Source organism: the organism of the source record quoted next, unplaced genomic scaffold, assembly GCF_019419815.1.
Source record: "Pyrus x bretschneideri cultivar Hongxiangsu unplaced genomic scaffold, Pyrus_bretschneideri_v1 Contig9, whole genome shotgun sequence".
Classification (NCBI taxonomy): Eukaryota; Viridiplantae; Streptophyta; class Magnoliopsida; order Rosales; family Rosaceae; genus Pyrus; species Pyrus x bretschneideri.
This window is the reverse complement of record NW_025999831.1, coordinates 7,448,583-7,468,120: the sequence shown is the minus strand read 5'-3', so window position 1 is coordinate 7,468,120 and position 19,538 is coordinate 7,448,583. Positions and strand designations below refer to the sequence as shown.

At 37.7% G+C, this 19,538-nt stretch overlaps 3 protein-coding genes across 3 annotated transcripts; 2 read left to right on the top strand and 1 right to left on the bottom strand.

Annotated features, from left to right (window-relative positions):
- The first annotated feature begins 7,428 nt into the window (after window positions 1–7,428).
- Window positions 7,429–9,178, top strand: LOC103933978 (UPF0481 protein At3g47200-like). The gene has a single exon (XM_018644162.2). It carries the CDS (start codon window positions 7,530–7,532, stop codon window positions 8,928–8,930), a length of 1,401 nt encoding a protein of 466 aa, XP_018499678.2. The 5' UTR covers window positions 7,429–7,529; the 3' UTR covers window positions 8,931–9,178.
- A 4,300-nt stretch (window positions 9,179–13,478) lies between these two features.
- Window positions 13,479–15,250, top strand: LOC108865448 (UPF0481 protein At3g47200-like). The gene has a single exon (XM_048576562.1). The coding sequence runs from the start codon at window positions 13,613–13,615 to the stop codon at window positions 15,011–15,013; it is 1,401 nt and encodes a 466-aa protein (XP_048432519.1). The 5' UTR covers window positions 13,479–13,612; the 3' UTR covers window positions 15,014–15,250.
- An 897-nt stretch (window positions 15,251–16,147) lies between these two features.
- On the bottom strand, window positions 16,148–18,199 carry LOC103933980 (lycopene beta cyclase, chloroplastic/chromoplastic). Its single transcript, XM_009343682.3, has 2 exons — window positions 18,038–18,199; window positions 16,148–17,789 (listed from the first exon to the last, which is right to left on the bottom strand). Exon 2 carries the CDS (start codon window positions 17,735–17,737, stop codon window positions 16,223–16,225), a length of 1,515 nt encoding a protein of 504 aa, XP_009341957.1. The 5' UTR covers window positions 17,738–17,789; window positions 18,038–18,199; the 3' UTR covers window positions 16,148–16,222.
- Between the last annotated feature and the right edge of the window lie 1,339 nt (window positions 18,200–19,538).

Genomic DNA, 19,538 nt, shown 5'->3' with positions numbered 1-19,538 from the left:
TCAAGATCAAGCCCCGACGGCCCTTGAAGAACTCCAACCAATTCAAGATCAAGCCCCAACGGCCCTTGAAGAACTCCCACCAACTCAAGATCAAGCCCCGACGGCCCTTGAAGAAAGTGTTCATCGCTCATCATCCGTTCATCCTAAGATCAAGCCCCAACGGCCCTTTTGGATCAACAACCTCAACAAACTCATACACCCATTCTTCAAGATCAAGCCCAACGCCCCTTGAAGATCCATTCATCAACTGTTCATCCTTAGATCAAGCCCCGACGGCCCTTTGGATCAACAACTCATCCACAAACCCACACCCTACGAAGATAGAATCAGAGGACCAAATTGCAAAGAGATTGTAACCCCAAAATCATTAATACAAAAAAATATATTTTGTACACGTATTCTTGTCTCTTGTTTCAGGAATTTTTCGTGTTTACACACATATCTCATCAACCATTGCTAGCACATATAGCTCATCAATCAATTCCTGCACACGAGTCGGAACCACCTAATGTGGTCTGTACGACAGGCTGGCACCTACCTTGGATCTAAGGTGAGCGTGTGGTACGGAAGGTGAGTGATCACGTGAAGGCTAAGCCTTGACCACGGGCGGGAGCACTAACACCAAGGTGCAGGTTTATGAGCTCTAACATATCTTAACACAATCGTACTCACTACCATCATTATCATCAAAGTGTACTTACCTGAATCTTACCTGAGTGTCCACAACGTCGTTTGGCACTTCAAAGCATTCATAATAATTAGATTCAGGTAATATACGTATGAATATGCCATGATACAATCTAAACCCAAACATTTCATAGTGCTTCCAAATATATATAATATAACATAGCGTGAAATGCTTAATCTGTAACGCCCCACTTCTAAACTACTTAGTTTTGGGAATAATTATCGGTGATAAGCTCAACTAGACACTAGTTTAATTAACTATCATTACTTACGTTTCCTTACTTCAATTTCTCGATTCTTCAAACATTGATTTATAACCAACATTTCACCACCAAAACATAAGGTTAAATCTCACATTTTTCACCGATCTCCCTCACATTGCTCAATTCCCCAACAAGGCTATTGTCCCAATTATTTAGTCTCATTTATTATATGGAAGCATTCAACGTCTCGTTAAACTGCCTACGTACCCTAAACAGGGATCAAGTCATTCGTAGTTCACATTAATTATTTGCATGCGACATACATAAATCAATTTAGAAACGTTTGCGGAACTATCAATTATATACATATGATAAGAAGGAAAAGATCCACTCACGTAGAGTCCACACTATAATTCACTAGCACGCACATCGAAGCGTCCCGAACGATTGGCGCCTATAACAATTATGGAATCACATCTCAAAACTCTTATCAATAGAATAAATAATTCGCATAACGCACACCCTCAAGGATATTCTAAAATAGTTTGAGACTCATTGACCACAAGTCAACCGTCGATCAAAGATCAACGGTAGGGTCCACAACCCTGTATAACTCGATCCGGAAGATCCGCATATCAAATTTCCAATCCGCAACTTCCAAAGATCCACATTATGTTTCTAGAATAACATACTAAAATTTCATTTCGATCGAACGATCGGATCTCCGCTAATTTCCAAAACTGATTAGCGGTTAACGTTTTATTTTATTAACTTACAATTCCAATTCGGGAAGATCCGTATATCGGATTCCCGATCCATTAGTCCCTATGATTCTCAAATATTATGTACTATAACATATTAAAGTTTGGTGACGATCCCACGGTCGGATCATCATTTCATATTTTTACCCATTAATGCACCTTAATCAAACTAGGTTCACATAATAGAGTCAGAACATATGGACATCAAATCTAAAATCAAGATATTGATTTAACGTAAAATGACATTGGCGGACCACTGGTCATGCGCCACCGCATGCGCCGCCGCCAGCGGTGGTCGGCCATTCCGACCCGCACGGAAAATCCAACTATTTCTAAAAAAACTCAAATTTCACAAAAATGAAGATCTCAATGAGTGGAGCGACTTTCATACCTATGACTAAGGCCAATTTGGCCGGGAAACACCTCAAAGCACCACAAACCCGTCGGAACCCTGTATGTGGGTGTTCTCCAATTCGTCCTCAAATCGAACCCGATGCTCCAAAACTTGTTTGGGCTTTGTTCCAACCATCTTGGGAAGTATTTTGGTGGAGGTAATTGGATAAAATCATTTCAGATTTGGAGGATTGAAGACACGGTTTCGTCGCGCCCATGGGTGTGGTTTTCATCAATTCAAAGCCAAACTCCATAAATTTTGGTTTGTAATTGATAGAGGGAAGGTCATAGAGTATTTCCTAACAGTTAATTTGGCATGAATCGCCCCGGCCGAACGGTTTGGGTGCCATGGGCACGGGTCCAAGAAGAAAGGGTGGTTTTTTTTTATTTTTTATTTTTTATTTTTATGTTTTTTTGTTTTCCTCCATTCTCTCCTTGTTCCTCTTTCTAATTGGTCATTCCCTTTCCTCCTTTCTCTCATCTTCTTCTTATCCCAGCCATCCCTTACTTTCTTCCTTCCATCCCAGCCACACACGTGGCTTGACCTATATTTGCTCTAGAAATCTGGAGCCTTCTAATGAAGGCCAAATTTACAATAATTTCCCTAATTTTAAACGTTAATAACTCTCTCGTTATAACTTCAAATTGTGCTCCCTTTGCGCCCATGCGTCCATAGCGATGAGTACTATGAAGATATGCGAAGAAAATGAACCTTACGTGACACAACACGACGGTCAACAAAGGTCAACACTTTGCCTCGAAGGGCATTCTTGTAAATTCACTTATTAAAATTATAAAGATCATAATTATTGGGGACGGGTTGTTATAGTGAGGCTAGGTCCACACCTTCTTTCTTAATGTAGATAATATCGTTTGTTCATATCTTAATTTTGTGGAAGCAACTTTTTATAAGCATTTCCATAAACATTTTACAAAACTTAATTACGTACGTGCGCACCATTCGGAGTTGAACCAGAATCAATTCAACTAAATTCCATAGCGGTTTGAGATCATAACTAATTTCAATTACAATCTCTCTTCCAAACTTGATCTACAAATGCTAACTGGCCTTAATGTGTAAAAGCTTCCACAAACCATTTTAAACTTCCCTTCGTACATTGCCACCGTAACATCTCATGCCAATAATGCAATGTCATCAAGTAAAATTAAAACACATGACATTGCGCTATTGGTCTGAAATGCCAGAGTAGCGTGCCATAGTATGTAAGTCCTCTCCATGTAGATAAAGTCATTACCTGTTGCTCAGCAAAGTTCAGAACCAAATATCTCTGAGCAAATGCTTTAGAACCTATATTATTTGTTAAAGCTGAGATTCTAAAGTAAACATATACTATAAAATGCAGAAACTAACATAAGTATTCAAAAACAGCCAGAGTTGTTTAGAAGGGTACTTGCACTACTACAAATTTTAACATACATGACACAATTTATGGGTCATGTTAAAAGTTTAATGACGCAAGGATTTAGCGTCATCTTTGTGGATGTCATTAAAGATACTTTTTATGACGTTGAAAAAGTGTCATGTATTACTCCTAAGGACGCCTAACAAGCATCATTGAATTAAGAACTTGTGTCATCTATAACCATTTAAGACGCGGATTAAGTGTCATATACAGAGAAATGAGCATCAAGGTATACTAAACATGACATATGCACAGTGTCATGTGTAGCTTCTACATACACCTAACAAGTGTCATTGATTTAAAAAAGTATGTCATCTATTTCAATTTGAGATGCGGATAATGTGTCATAAACAGAGGAATGAGTGTCATGGTCACCTAACAAGTATGATTGATTTAAAAAAATGTCATCTATTTCTATATAGCATCATGTACTATAGCACTGAAACCATTTGCAATGTCATTGAATATTAGCAATGACACACAAAGCGTGTCATAAACCGTTCAATACATGTCCTGAAATATGTTTGATGACATATATAATGTATTTTTAATTTGAAAGCACGACCTACATAATTCATCCAGATAGCAAGATATTGACCTCAATTGAAACAATATTGCTTCATAAATTTGAAATTTATCCACCACCGAAGTATTACAAAAGACAATATAATGTATAGAGCTTTCCTACTAATAAAACTGTAAGTTCACTTAATTTAAAATCTGGTTCTTCTCAAAATCTGGTTGAGCATAAGATCACCAACAACAAATATCCTCCTCCCTTGACGCAGGAGAGACTTCCACCTTTTCTACACAAAAATTATCAACATTAATTAAAAAAATCAATAAGAATAACAATTCTTACTGTCACATGCTAAAACCAAAAAATAAACTGCAAAGGGTCATTCTGATTATCTCTAGAATCTTGGAAAATTTGAACTTAAAATCATTATTTCCGTATCCTGCACAGATGAATCAGGTCAAACAAAAAGATCAACAAAAGTGCTGTGTAGTTTTGAGATCACATAGAAGAAAATAAACGAAAACAATAAATTCTCTCTAACCATTCTAGTATAAAATCAAAGGTTGATTTAAAGTAACTGTGCAATAAAAATAAAAAAAGGCATCCATTAATATGTGATAATCTAGAAAATAGGACAGTTGTACATACAAGTAACAAAAGCATCCAGTAATCATACTGTTTCATAAAAAAATAGCACAAAAACTTAAAGGCAAGAAGAGAAAGAATCTCACTTGCATAGGATTTGCATGAATTCATGAACATACGAGCCATGATTGGGTGTAGAGTGTAGAGGGGTGTTGTTCATGAAAACTTCTGGACCGGCAGACACAACTCTAAATTTAGGACAATCTTTGACAATATTCCAACATTCCCACCGGTTGAATGATTTATTTTTGCTTTTGGTTTTGGCACCATTCCAAGCTTGTGCTTGATGTTCCTACACAATGCGGGAGTAGAAATAATTATAATGAAAATAGGTAACAAATAAATAATACAAACAAATAATTATAATGTAAGTAGGTAACAAATAAATAATGCAAACAAATAATTATAATGTCAATTTGGGTATAGTACAAACAAATAAATAATATATTGTTACCTGATCCGAGTAATTTTCCCCACATCGAATATTAATACTAGTTTGTGCCAAGGCGTCTCTCCATATACTAAACGATTGGCTAAGTAATTTCCAAAGACTGGACATCGATTCTTTGGTTCTTTTCCCATCAATTTTCTCAAGATAATTGGTATGAATAAGACTCAACATTTCTTGCAATTGCATCTCATTACCCGTAAGTGAACTATGAGTAACTTCAACCCAGCTAGTACACAACACAACATCTTTAAGAAGCGACCAATTCGTACCTGCATAATCAGTCATTTTGTTGAAAAAAAATGGATTGAAACTTTGAGAGAAAGAAAGGAATGTGATTGAAAGTAGTTGAGAAAATATGAAATTGTGGTGTAAGGTAAATGATAATGAGAATGTATTTATAGAAAAAAATTTGAATTCAACTAATTAATCTCTGCCGTTGGATATAAAAAAAATTTGAATTCCAACACTCTAGATTGTGCCACGTATCACAACGGTAACTTTTCTTAATTCTAAAACTATTTTTTCTTTTATTTTTTTATTTATAAAGCAGATTAATATCAACCGTCGATCTCAGATCAAACGGTTAATATTAAATCAGAATTTTTTTTTATATTACCGTTGCATATCGAATGGCCCATTTTAAAGAGCTGTTGAGATCAAACGCATTGTGGGAAGCCACGTGGCTTCCCAACGGTAACTGAGGCCGACTGCTCCGCGGGCCCCTGGGGTCTAAAACTTGTCTGCTGACGCGCCCCCACGCGCCTGATAGAAAAAAATTTAAAATTGTCACTGACGCCAGCCCTGCGTCAGGTCCACCTTCTGTCGGGCTATGGAGCCCTGTTTGGTCCACCTTCCCCTGAGCACCAGCCAACGCTGGAAGTGCTCTTACGCGTGTTCTTCTTGCAAGGTAGTGGGAAGAAACTGCTTCTACTATTTTGTTAATTTATTTTTTTATGACAAAATTATTCATGTTATTTTTGTTTGTATTATTTTCAGCTAGCTTGCATGTAAGCACAACAAGATTACAGCGTCATATATTTAAAAACTGAAATGATTTACCACAAGAGTTTCTACAAGCACAACAAGATCCCATGTCCCAATTCTTCTTTTCCAAACTTAGTGGTAACTCATTACATTAGCCGATTTGCTAGCAGTTGTATATAAGGCATGACATTGTTGGTGAGTGAGTAACGTGGCAGCTAAGAGCTCCTTTGATAATCATTCTATTTTGTTCTTTTTATTTTGCTCGACATCATTCAGAAAATTAAAATTGTTTTTTAGGCTAAAAATGAAATGGTTATAAGGGGTTCTTAATTGTCATGTTATTACTCACTCACCGTCAATGTCATGCCATGTAGCTGCTAGAAAATCAACTCTACAGAGAGGAAGAAAGAAAAGGAATGAAGAATGGTGCAAGGAGGATGGTGAAGGCCATGTTTATTGACACAAAATAAAAAGTCAAATCCCAAACTGAAAAACAATTATAATTTGAGTAGTTTTTAATTTTTTTTCTAGCCATGTAATCCCATTCTTTTCTTTTTCTTGTGGCAAATTAAGATTATGCTTCATGTGAAAGAGATGGCTTATATGTGACAGGTTTACAACCATTGTAGTGTCTCAGACTTGTAATATCATGTGACATGTTAGTTTTTCTCTATATGAAATGAAATTATTAGAATGGAACAATGCGTCGCGGTGAACCTGTTCCCTACAATTGCTATCCATGTGGCGACTGAGTTAGGTAAGTCGAAGAAACATGGCGAGGCATAACCAGCTGTTCTTTTGCAGTGTTTGTACCAAACAAGCTAGTGTACGAGAATAAAGTTGCCAGCATCAACTTTTTTGTCTCCCAAAGCTTTAGTTTTTCCACAGATAAGATCCTTCTATGTACTAAACTTGCAATGAAGTTAAAGTCATAGTTCAAAGTTACTTCCACAGATGTGATCGTTCCATATGCTAAACTTGCAATGAAGTTAAAGTCATAGTTCAAAGTTACTTCCACAGATGTGATCGTTCCATATGCTAAACTTGCAATGAAGTTAAAGTCATAGTCCAAAGTTTTTCCTCGTAATGTGTAAAAGCTTCCACAAACCATTCTAAACTTCCCTTCGTACCCTACCACTGTAACATCTCATGCCAATAATGCAATGTCATCAAGTAAAACTAAAACACACATGACATTGCACTATTGGTCTGAAATGCCAGAGTAGCGTGCCGTAGTATGTAAGTCATCTCCATGCAGATAAAGTCATTTCCTGTTGCTCAGCAAAGTTCAGAACCAAATATCTCTGAGCAAATGCTTTAGAACCTATATTATTTGTTAAAGCTGAGATTCTAAACTAAACATATACTATAAAATGCAGAAACTAACATAAGTATTCAAAAACAGCCAGAGTTGTTTAGAAGGGTACTTGGTAAAATAGCCTGAGAGAAAGCGTAGTTTCCATGGGGGAGGTTAGGAACGATTCCAGGGAGGAAAGATTCAAAAAAGTGAGGGAAGCACCAGAAACTCCGAAACATAGCTCACAACCAAAGATCCAAAAGGTTCCCTTCATGCTCCGCAATCCCAAAACTATCCAGAAGTTTTACGAGCCGAGGGCCGTAGCATTAGGCCCTTTCCATCATGGCAATCCAAGGTGCGAGCTGGCAGAGGACTTCAAGCTTATGTTGACAAAAAGATTTCTTAAGGACACTAGCCAAACAGTTGAAGCTCTGCATCAGAAGGTTGAGGAGAAGATCAAAGAACTAAAGGACTGTTACACTGAGGAAGCGACACAGCGCTATGATGAGGAGACCCTCGCTTGGATGTTGTTCTTAGATGGGTGTTCAACCTTACAATTCATACAGTCCTTTGTGGATGAAAAGTTGGAAGAATTGTCGATCAAAAGGGACCAGATAGCCTTTGCACAACAGGACTTGTTCTTGCTAGAGAACCAAGTCCCTTATCAAGTCCTCGAGTTGTTGATGAACTCAAGCAACAAATGCGGGGAGTTGAAGAAGTCGATCGAGACTTACGTTCAGGCGAACATTGGTGCACCTGGAAAGAAGCAATCAAAAAAGCCGGAACAGAGGGAACCAAACGTAGCAATAACCATGGAAAAAGAGCCCGCTCATCTGGAAAAAGAGCCCGCTCATCTTCTTGACCTTCTCCGAACAAGAATGCTAGGTACAAAAAAAATTCCCGATAATCAAGATAAAGATCCACCAAAAAATCCTGATAAGCGACCTAAAGACCACTCTGTACAATCTTTTCGCAATGTACAAGAGCTTGATGCAGCCGGGATCCATGTTACGCGTAGTAACAGTAACTATTTGGGGGACATATCTTTTGTTTCTCATTCCTTTGCAGGATTCCTTAGTCTTCCTGCAATATCGGTAGATGACTCAACAGGGCCTAAGTTCATGAATCTGATAGCATATGAAATGTGTCATGATTTCCAGAATGATTTTGCGGTCACCTCTTACATCAGCTTCCTTGATGCACTCATTGATCATGCAGATGATGTTAAGAAGCTAAGGTCAGCTGATGTACTTTACAACTTACTGGGGAGTGATAAGGAGGTGGCTAAGCTCTTTAATAAGATTGGCACTGACTTGGTCCCTAACACTGACATATACGGCGATGTCAAAGCCGAAATAGAAGAACACTACAAAACCAAGTGGAAGACCTGGATGTCTCAATTCTGTCACGATCATTTCAGTAGCCCCTGGACTTTCCTGGCTTTCGTGGGTGTTCTAGCAGCACTTGGGTTAACCGGCATCCAGACTTGGTTTGCAGTCTATTCTCCACCGTCTCCCTGTGATGTCGTATGCCAGAACTTGAAAATGCAGTGGAAACTTAAGTGAGATAAAGGTAATAGAAATACATAAGGTTTCTTTCACATGTGTTTTCTTCAAGGGTCTGCTGATTTGGTATGTTCAGGGTCCAGACAACCCTGGCTTTTCATTTCTCATTTGCTTCACTTTGTGCTGGTATGACAAAATAAGTATCTTACTTTTGTTGGACTTTGTCAGCGTGTATTTGAATTTTGTGTGTGACAAGTGTATTTGTACGCTCATGTAATAAACAATGTGATTCCCTACTGTTTCCTATTTATCTGTTGCTCCAAAATAACTAGCAGGTTACACATTGGAAGCAACTTTTTATAAGCGTTTCCAGAAACATTTTACAGAACTTAGTTACGTGCGCAACATTCGGAGCTGAACCAGAATCAGCTCAATTCTACATTTTAAGTTCCATAAGACCTCAATTATCCCAATCTCAAGAAAAAGATAGTTCTGAATCCAAAACATTTTAAGATCACCAATCAGGGCAAATGAAGCTCTATAGTTATACTTTATGCTTATAGGACTATACAAAAGAACAATTTGTATCCTGTTTACTGGTTTACTATAAATATATGTACAAAGACATCCAAACTGTTATAGTTTTGGAATCAAACAAATTTCTACGGTTTAACTTCTCTATGTTAACTAATTTCTGCAGCGGTTTGAGATCACAACTAATTTCAGTTATACTCTTTCTTCAAAACTTGATCTGCAAATCCTAACTGGCTCTTCATAGGTGATGTCATACAACAAACAGTGAACAATTTGCGTTCATTTTATATGAACCACTTTTTGTGGCCCTTCCAACTCCAGATCAACTTAAGTCACTTCTAGCTCTATCCTGAAAACCTGACCCATAACTGATAATTTGTAGGTGAATAATATCAAGGTAACAGTAATAAGAGTATTATCTCCCCCTTTTAACCCCCTTAAATCCTAAACGAAGAAATCTAACCTTAATAAATGGAACAGTATGAAACAAAAACAACGGTGGCTTGCATGTAAGACAAGATTACAGTGAAAGCAGAAATATTTAAGGCCATTTATATCCACAAGAGTTTCTACCAGAGCTAAGGGTTAGACGTAAGAATATAACAGCATTATAGATGGTTTATTTCTGTTTCTGAAGAGTAGCTAATTCATAATAGTTGGTTGACGACTATTAGCAACAGTATATTTGATATGGAAATTCACCAACATAATTTTCATATTATAAATAATATCAGTCCCCCTAATCTCTATCCTGTATCAAGTTGTTGATCATGTTTACCAAAGGAGGAGTCCCCTTCGCCATAATTTCTATTCTACTAGCATTAGAAGCATGAGAAAATAGTGAAAGCCCGAAAAATACAAGATCGGGAAGAAACAGTCGAGATGACAAGAATCCATGCCAATAGCGGGGTTCTAGGTCAAAAAAAGCATTGAAAAACCTCCAAGTACCTTTCAAATCAAGCTTAAGCAAAATAGCCATACCGAAACAGAAGAATGCCCAAGGTTTCATTGACCCCCAACGTCCCTCACATTTCGTCAACTTCGTCGGTCTCTGTATGGTCTTAAACAATCTCCTCGTCCTTGGTTTCAATGCTTTTCTCAACATATAGAAAACTTGGGCTTCATCTCGTCCCATGCTGATTCATTATTGTTCACCTTCTTTGATGGCTCTGTGGTTATCTACTTGTTGATTTACGTGGTATAGCAATCTCATATCACTCGTTTAATTCATCAGTTGGGACCATTGTTTTCCATGAAGGACCTTAGGCCCCTCCATTACTTTTTGGGCATGGAAGTTCATCGTACTAGCACTGGTCTTCATCTCACTCAAACAAACTGTATCATTGATCATCTTCAACGCACCAAGATGCTGGAATGCAAACCGATCTCTTTTCCTGCAATCAGTGGTCGTCACCTAAGTCTGAATGATGGCGAGCCCTTGTCTGACATCAATGAGTGTCGTAGTGTTGTTGGCACCTTGCAGTATCTAGCATCTCCTATTCACTCGTCCTAACACTGTGTTTGCTGTTAATCAAGTTTGTCAATTTATGCATAAACCCACAACAGCTCATTGGGTTGCTGTTAAACGTATTTTGTGCTATCTCAAAGCCACTCCCATTCATCGCACTGTTTATCGACCGAGTTCCCTTACAATTACTACTTATGTCGATGCGGACTATGCTGGTGACCCTGATGATCGCCACTTTATTGGTGGTTATTGTATTTTCCTGGTGACAACTTCATTTCCCAGAGCTCCAAGAAATAACAAGGTGTTCCTCATTTGAGTACAAAAGCTGAATATCGTCAACTTGCTTACACTGCCGATGCCCTCTCTTGGTACCGCACATTATTCTATGAGCTTCATCTTACTCTTGCTCCACCTCGGTTACGGTGTGATCTCTGTCGCCTAAAATCCTGTTTATCAATAACGCATGCGGCATGTCGAAGTTGATTATCACTACATTTGTGGGAAGGTCAGTCGTAAGGAGATTTTGGTTGGTTAAGTCTCCTCCATAGATAAGTTGGCTAATCTCTAACCAAGGGGCTGTTTGTTGTTTGCTTTACCTTCTTGCTGTCCAAACTTCCTGTCCAAGGTCGCACGGTTCGTTTGCGAGGGAGTGATAAACCAACATAAGTTCTTATTGTTTCTTATGAGCCACAGTCATATTCTAACAAGGACAACACAGAGGACATGCCTGGAGAAGACAAATCCTAGTCCTAGTCTGTTTAGTCTGCTTCTATTTATTGTGTAAATGTTAATGAAATCCGGCTCTCTCATTATTGAGTTGAGTTTACAAACATATCATATTATCTTTCACTTGACTGTCATGTTATCACTCACTCACCATCAATGTCATGCCATGTAGCTGGCGGAAGAAAGAAAAGGCATGAAGAATGGTGCAAAAAGGATGGTGAAAGACATGTTTATTGACACAAAATAAAAAGTAAAATTCCCAAACTGAAAAGGCTTATTTTATTAACACCCCACGTATTGTTGATTAAACCCTACATAAATACACCCCACATTTGCTTTTTCAATTAAAAATTATCTTAATACACCCCACGTACTTTCTTATAATACCCTTACACCCCACATTCTCATACACCTAATATTTTCCACATACACCCCACATTCTTCAAATCTTATAATACTCATTTTCAATTTTTATAAATTAAATTGACTTAGGATTAAAACCCTAACATTCTTTAAAAAGAGAATTCTACAATCCGGTCTATTGAGCTTGAGTTTCATTAATTGGGTCATCACGGCCAATCTCCTTTTCTCTATCCCTTAAGCCTTTTGCTAACGAAAAAGGATTTCTGCTAAAAAATGGCAATTGGGAGGAACCTAACAGAGCAAAAGTAAACCCCAAAGATGAATAAGAACAGAAAAGGCGTTGCTGGGTTGGCCTCCTATGAAATTGGGTAGTATGGAAAGCAAAAGCAGGCTTAAATAATTACCGATGTCGTTGAATAATTAAAACAATGACAAATATGAAATTTTACCTCATGTAAAGCTTCCAAAAAATTGATATCGTGTTCCATTCATTAATTTTTAATTTTTTTTTTTTTCAATCAATGTGTTTATAATTTCAATAGTTAGAATTGTATTCAACAATGGAGTGGAGGGTGGAAGGGGTTTTGATAGTTGAAGAAGATAAATATTATGTTAAAAGTAATTTGCAGTGTATTTAGAAATTTTCTTTGCATAGTAGGTTACATAAGCCACATAACTTTAAGTTTTAATGTGGGGTGCATTCAACATAATGTGGGGTGCTAATAAAAAATACCAACTGAAAAACAATTATAATTTGAGTTGTTTTTAATTTTCTCTTCCCATATAATCTCGTTCTTTTCTTTTCTTTTCTTGTTTTTTGGTGGCAAATTAAGATTATGCTTTATATAAAAAAGAATGACTTATTTAAGACGAGTTTACACCGTTGTAGTGTCTTAGGTCAATGATATCATGTGAAATGTAAGTTTCTTTTCATGTGATGTGAATTTATTAGACCAGAACACTACATCACAGTGAATTTGCTCCGTACAAATTGCTCTCCATGTGGAGTCTTGACTTGGGTAAGTCGAAGAAACATGGCAACCAGCTGTTCTTTTGTAGTGTATGTACCAAACATGCTAGTGTACGAGAATAAAGTTGCAAGCATCAACTTTTTCGTCTCCCAAAGCTTTGGTTTTTCCACATATATCCTTCTATATACTAAACTTGCAATGAAGTTAAAGTCATAGTTCAAAGTTATTTCCACAGATGTGATCGCTCCACATGCTAAACTTGCAATGAAGTTAAAGTCATAGTCCAAAGTTTTTCCTCGTAATGTGTAAAAGCTTCCACAAATCATTATAAACTTCCCTTCGTATACTGACACCGTAACATCCTATGCCAATAACGTAATGTCATCCGGTAAAACTAAAACACATGACATTGCGTTATTGGTCTGAAATGTCAGAGTAGCGTGCGAGAATATGTAAGTCCTCACCATGCAGATAAAGTCATTGGCTGCACTCGTTGCTCGGCAAAGTTCAGAACCAAATATCTCTGAGCAAATGCTTTAGAACCTATATTATTTGTTAAAGCTGAGATTCTAAAGTAAACATATGCTATAAAATGCAGAAACTAACATAAGTATTCAAAAACAGCCAGAGTTGTTTAGAAGGGTACTTGGTAAAATAGCCTGAGAGAAAGCGTAGTTTCCATGGGGGAGGTTAGGAACGGCTCTAGGGAGGAAAGATTCAAAAAAGTGAGGGAAGCACCAGAAACTCCAGATTATAGCTTAAAACCAAAGATCCAAAGGGTTCCCTTCATGCTCCGCAATTCCAATACTTCCGAGAAGTATTACGAGCCCAGGGCCGTAGCAATAGGCCCTTTCCATCATGGCAATCCAAGGTGCGAGCTGGCTGAGGAATTCAAGCTTATGTTGACAAAAAGATTTCTTAACTACACTAGACAAACAGTTGAAGCTCTGCATCAGAAGGTTGAGGAGAAGATCAAAGAACTACGGGAATGTTACGCCAAGGAAGCGACACAAAGCTGTGATGATGAGACCCTCGCTTGGATGTTGTTCTTAGATGGGTGTTCAACCTTACAATTCATACAGTCCTTTGTGGATGAAAAGTTGGAAGAATTGTCGATCAAAAGGGACCAGATAGCCTTTGCACAACAGGACTTGTTCTTGCTAGAGAACCAAGTCCCTTATCAAGTCCTCGAGTTGTTGATGAGCTCAAGCAACAAATGCGGGGAGTTGAAGAAGTCGATCGAGACTTACGTTCAGGCGAACATTGGTGCACCTGGAAAGACGCAACCAAAAAAGCCGGAACAGACGCAACCAAACGTAGCAATAACCATGGAAAAAGAGCCCGCTCATCCGGAAGAAAAGCCCGCTCATCTTCTTGACCTTCTCCGAACAAGAATGCTAGGTACACAAAAAAATCCCGATAATCAAGATAAAGATCCACCAAAAAATCCCGATAAGCGACCTAAAGACCACTCTGTACAATCTTTTCGCAATGTGCAAGAGCTTGATGCAGCCGGGATCCATTTTACGCTTAGTAACAGTAACTATTTGGGGGACATATCTTTTGTTTCTCATTGCTTTGCAGGATTCCTTAGTCTTCCTGCAATATCGGTAGATGACTCAACAGGGCCTAAGTTCATGAATCTGATAGCATATGAAATGTGTCATGATTTCCAGAATGATTTTGCGGTCACCTCTTACATCAGCTTCCTTGATGCACTCATTGATCATGCAGATGATGTTAAGAAGCTAAGGTCAGCCGGTGTACTTTACAACTTACTGGGGAGTGATAAGGAGGTGGCTCAGCTCTTTAATGAGATTGGCACTGACTTGGTCCCTAACACTGACATATACCGCGATGTCAAAGCCGAAATAGAAAAACACTACAAAACCAAGTGGAAGACCTGGATGTCTCAATTCTGTCACGATCATTTCAGTAGCCCCTGGACTTTCCTGGCTTTCGTGGGTGTTCTAGCAGCGCTTGGGTTAACCGGCATCCAGACTTGGTTTGCAGTCTATTCTCCACCGTCTCCCTGTGATGTCGTATGCCAGAACTTGAAAATGCGGTGGAACCTTAAGTGAGATAAAGGTAATAGAAATACATAAGGTTTGTTTCACACGTGTTTTCTTCAAGGGTCTGCTGATTTGGTATGTTCAGGGTCCATACAACCCTGGCTTTTCATTTCTCATTTGCTTCACTTTGTGCTGGTATGACAAAATAAGTATCTTACTTTTGTTGGACTTTGTCAGCGTGTATTTGAATTTTGTGTGTGACAAGCGTATTTGTACGCTCATGTAATAAACAATGTGATTCCCTACTGTTTCCTATTTATCTGTTGCTCCAAAATAACTAGCAGGTTACACATTGGAAGCAACTTTTTATAAGCGTTTCCAGAAACATTTTACAGAACTTAGTTACGTGCGCAACATTCGGAGCTGAACCAAAATCAGCTCAATTCTACATTTTAAGTTCCATAAGACCTTAATTATCCCAATCTCAAGAAAAAGATAGTTCTGAATCCAAAACATTTTAAGATCACCTATCAGGGCAAATGAAGCTCTATAGTTATACTTTATGCTTATAGGACTATACAAAAGAACAATTTGTACCTTGTTTACTGTAAATATATGTACTAAAGACCTCCAAACTGTTATAGTTTTGGAATCAAACAAATTTCTACGATTTAACTTCTCTATGTTAACTAATTTCTGCAGCGGTTTGAGATCACAACTAATTTCAGTTATACTCTTTCTTCAAAACTTGATCTGCAAATGCTAATTGGCTCTTCATAGGTGATGTCATACAACAAATAGTGAACAATTTGCTCATTTTATATGAACCAATTTTTGTGGCCCTTCCAACTCCAGATCAACTTAAGTCACTTCTAGCTCTATCCTGAAAACCTAACCCATAACTGATAATTTGTAGGTGAATAATATCAAGGTAACTGTAATAAGAGTATTATCTCCCCCTTTTTAACCCCCTTAAATCCTAAACGAAGAAATCTAACCTTAATAAATGGAACAGTATGAAACAAAAACAACGGTGGCTTGCATGTAAGACAAGATTACAGTGAAAGCAGAAATATTTAAGGCCATTTATATCCACAAGAGTTTCTACCAGAGCTAAGTGTTAGACGTAAGAATATAACAGCATTATAGATGGTTTATTTTTGTTTCTGAAGAGTAGCTAATTCATAATAGTTGGTTGACGACTATTAGCAACAGTAAGTATCTTTGATATGGAAATTCACCAACATAATTTTCATATTACAAATAATATCAGTCATCCTAATCTCTATCCTGTATCAAGTTGTTGATCATCTTTACCAAAGGAGGAGTCCCCTTGGCCATAATTTCTATTCTACTAGCATTAGAAGCATGAGAAAACAGTGAAAGCCCAAAAAATACAAGATCGGGAAGAAACAGTCGAGATGACAAGAATCCATGCCAATAGCGGGGTTCTAGGTCAAAAAAAGCATTGAAAAACCTCCGAGTACCTTTCAAATCAAGCTTAAGCAGAATAGCCATACCGAAACAGAAGAACTCCCTTTGTCTCCTCCTTTGTATGGGCCATAAATCTTTCCAAATTTCTGCAGACACTTCATTTCCTGAAAGTGTTCTATCTGAACCAAGGTACTGAACTATTGCATTTGCAACAATAGGAGCTGCTGCCAGAGTCCGCGCCACCATATACCCAGTTGAAGGGTGCACCATCCCTGCTGTACCACCGATTCCAACGACTCTCTGAGGGAGCACTGGGAGCGGGCCGCCCATTGGGATGACACAATGCTCATCCTCCTCAATGCTCTTAACTTTTATGCCCAGATGCTTTAACCTAGCAGCCATCCTTTCTTGGATATCTTTCATGGGTAAGCCAGGCCGAGCTACCAGGGAAGTTTCTTCAAGAAATATCTTGTTGGATGAAAAAGGCATTGCATAAAGGAAAGTAGGGATCCTACCATTTCTCTCCTTCAGTTCGACATTATTGTTCAAGTGCGAATCTCTCCAGTCCATAAAAAGCATCTTATCAACATCAAATGGATGCTCTTCGACCTCTGCCAAAATCCCATAAGCCACTTGGTAACCTGGATTGTACGGCTTATCATACTGTACAAGACATCTTGAAAAACCAGTTGCATCGAGAACCACAGAAGCTTGAATTGTGACACCGTCATTGCAAGTCAACAGTGATTTTTCCTCCTCATGAATAACCTTAGTAACTTTAGCTTGGTGAAATTTAACACCGTTTGATATGCATTTTTGCAGCATTTTCGACTTAAGCTGCTTCCGATTAACCCTTCCATAAGGTCTATTAAGATCCTTCTTTGATTCCTCGTCTATGTACACAACAGCACCAGACCAGGTAGTATCCAGGCAGTCAAGCATATCCATTGCCTCAAATTCATCCACCCAAACACCATAATTATTGGGCCAAATCAACTTGGGAGACGGGTCAATCGAGCAAACAGAAAGGCCTGCCTCCGAAACCTGCTGTGCCACGGCGAGCCCAGCAGGGCCACCGCCCACAACAGCAAGGTCCACAACAAGACCCTTTGATGGGTCATACAAAGGAAGCTCAAATTCAAGACTTTCCTTCTTAGTTTCCGGCACAAGCTCCAGAAGAGCACTGCTACTAGCCTTAACAACACCACCCCTACTCAAGTTCACACGAGACCTCCTAAGGCCATACCTAAACTCCTCGTTGCGAAGCTTCGAAGAGCTCGAACTACTCAATTTCTCCGAAAACCCATGAATTGGGTGCAAAAATGCAAGCTTGTTATGCGTTTTAAGCAATGTATCCATGAAATTCCAACACTTGTACCGAATATCTCTCTAATATGGACACAACAAGTCCCTGAAAACACAATCTGGGTGTGAAGAATTATCGACTAAGAACCCGATTTCTGATAAGGGTTTTCTCTGAGAAACTGAATTTCACATACAGATACAGGAAGAGCTACTAGAAGAGCAGTATTAAAGCATGAACAATCCTTACAATTCGAAAAGATTTTCTGGGAATTTAGAAAGAACAACAGAAGTATGAAAATATACAAAGAAGGAAGCTCATCAGTGAATTGAAAGAGCAGAGAAGTGATCGCTTACCGAAGAGCCAAGAGAGATGAGAAAGTTCCCAAGAGATATTGTGAAGGTGAAGCTTGTGTGGGTGTGGCCGGTCCTCAACCTCAAGGACGACAAGCTCATGTGGGTTTGTGGTGGACGTCCACTGTTCTTCGTCCAAGTTGGGACACGCGTCCTGTGATCTTCATTGGTCTCTTCTTCAATTTTCCTTGCTTTAACAAATTATTATAATTAAAAAACCAAAACATTATCATTAAACAAAGAGCAAGGCTACGAATATTAAATTTAAAGACAGAAATTTGAAATGCTTAAATATCAAAATAGTTTATGTGTCATAGCTATATGCCCAATTTAATTCTTGTGTTTTTTATTTGGCTAATTTAATCTTCATTTTTTATCTGTTAACCAATTAAGAACATTTCAACTAATTTTTTTTGAAAAAAAAATTTTAATGTCAAAATAGTCTATATGTTATAGTTATATGGTCAATTCAGTCCTCGTATTTTTGACTTGGCTAATTTAGTCCTCATATTTGTCTCTTTCAACCAATGGATGACGTTTCATTCAATCATTTTTTAAAAATTCATAGGAAAAATTATATGAAATATAATTACCCATTCTCTTTACATAAAAATGCAAATCAATGTGAAATAACACATATATGAGATAAAACTTCTAATCTGAAAAAATGATTAAGGTTGTGAGATAGAAAAGAGAGGGAGTCATGTTAGGAAGAAAGTCGAGAAGTTGATAGGAGAATAATTGTTCTTTTAATTTTTAATTTTATTTCAAAATGAAATATTTTAAATCAAATAAATGATAATTATATAAATAATTATATATTAATTTATAATTTTTTTACAGAAATTACATGTAAATGTCTTTAATTAACTAACGGAAATAACATAATGATCAAATTAGTCAAATTAAAAACATAAAAATTAAATTGATCCAATAATTAAAACACAAGATCATTTTAACATTTGAGCCAATTTGAAAACTGAAAAACATGTTGATTAGGTGTGGGCATAAAAACCGCCAAACCGCAAAACCGCATCGAACCGTAAGAAAAAAAAACCGAAAAAAACCGTGTTGATCGGAAAAGTCAACTTTGAGTGAAAAACCGAACCGAACCGTTCAAACTGGTTCCGGTTCCAGTTTCGAATGACCAAGAACCGGCCGAACCGAACCGAACCGTTTTATTAATAATAAATAAATAAATTATATATACACACATGTCATGGTATAATAGGTTGAAAAATAGGTTGAAAATTTGTGTACAGGAGCTGCTGCTTCTTGCTTGCTCCCTGAAATCTGAAAACCTGCAATTTGCTTCATCATTTTTTTGTTTGTTGACTGATTGACCAGTGCATATGTATTTTAGTTGTCTCTTTTTGTTGACTTGGTGCCACTAACAAAGACATTTGCATTAAAAAAGATGTGTTGTATGCAACTTTATGTAATCAGTTTTAGAAGATGTATTTGAATGCATAATGATTTGGTGTTCAAATAATTTATTATTAAG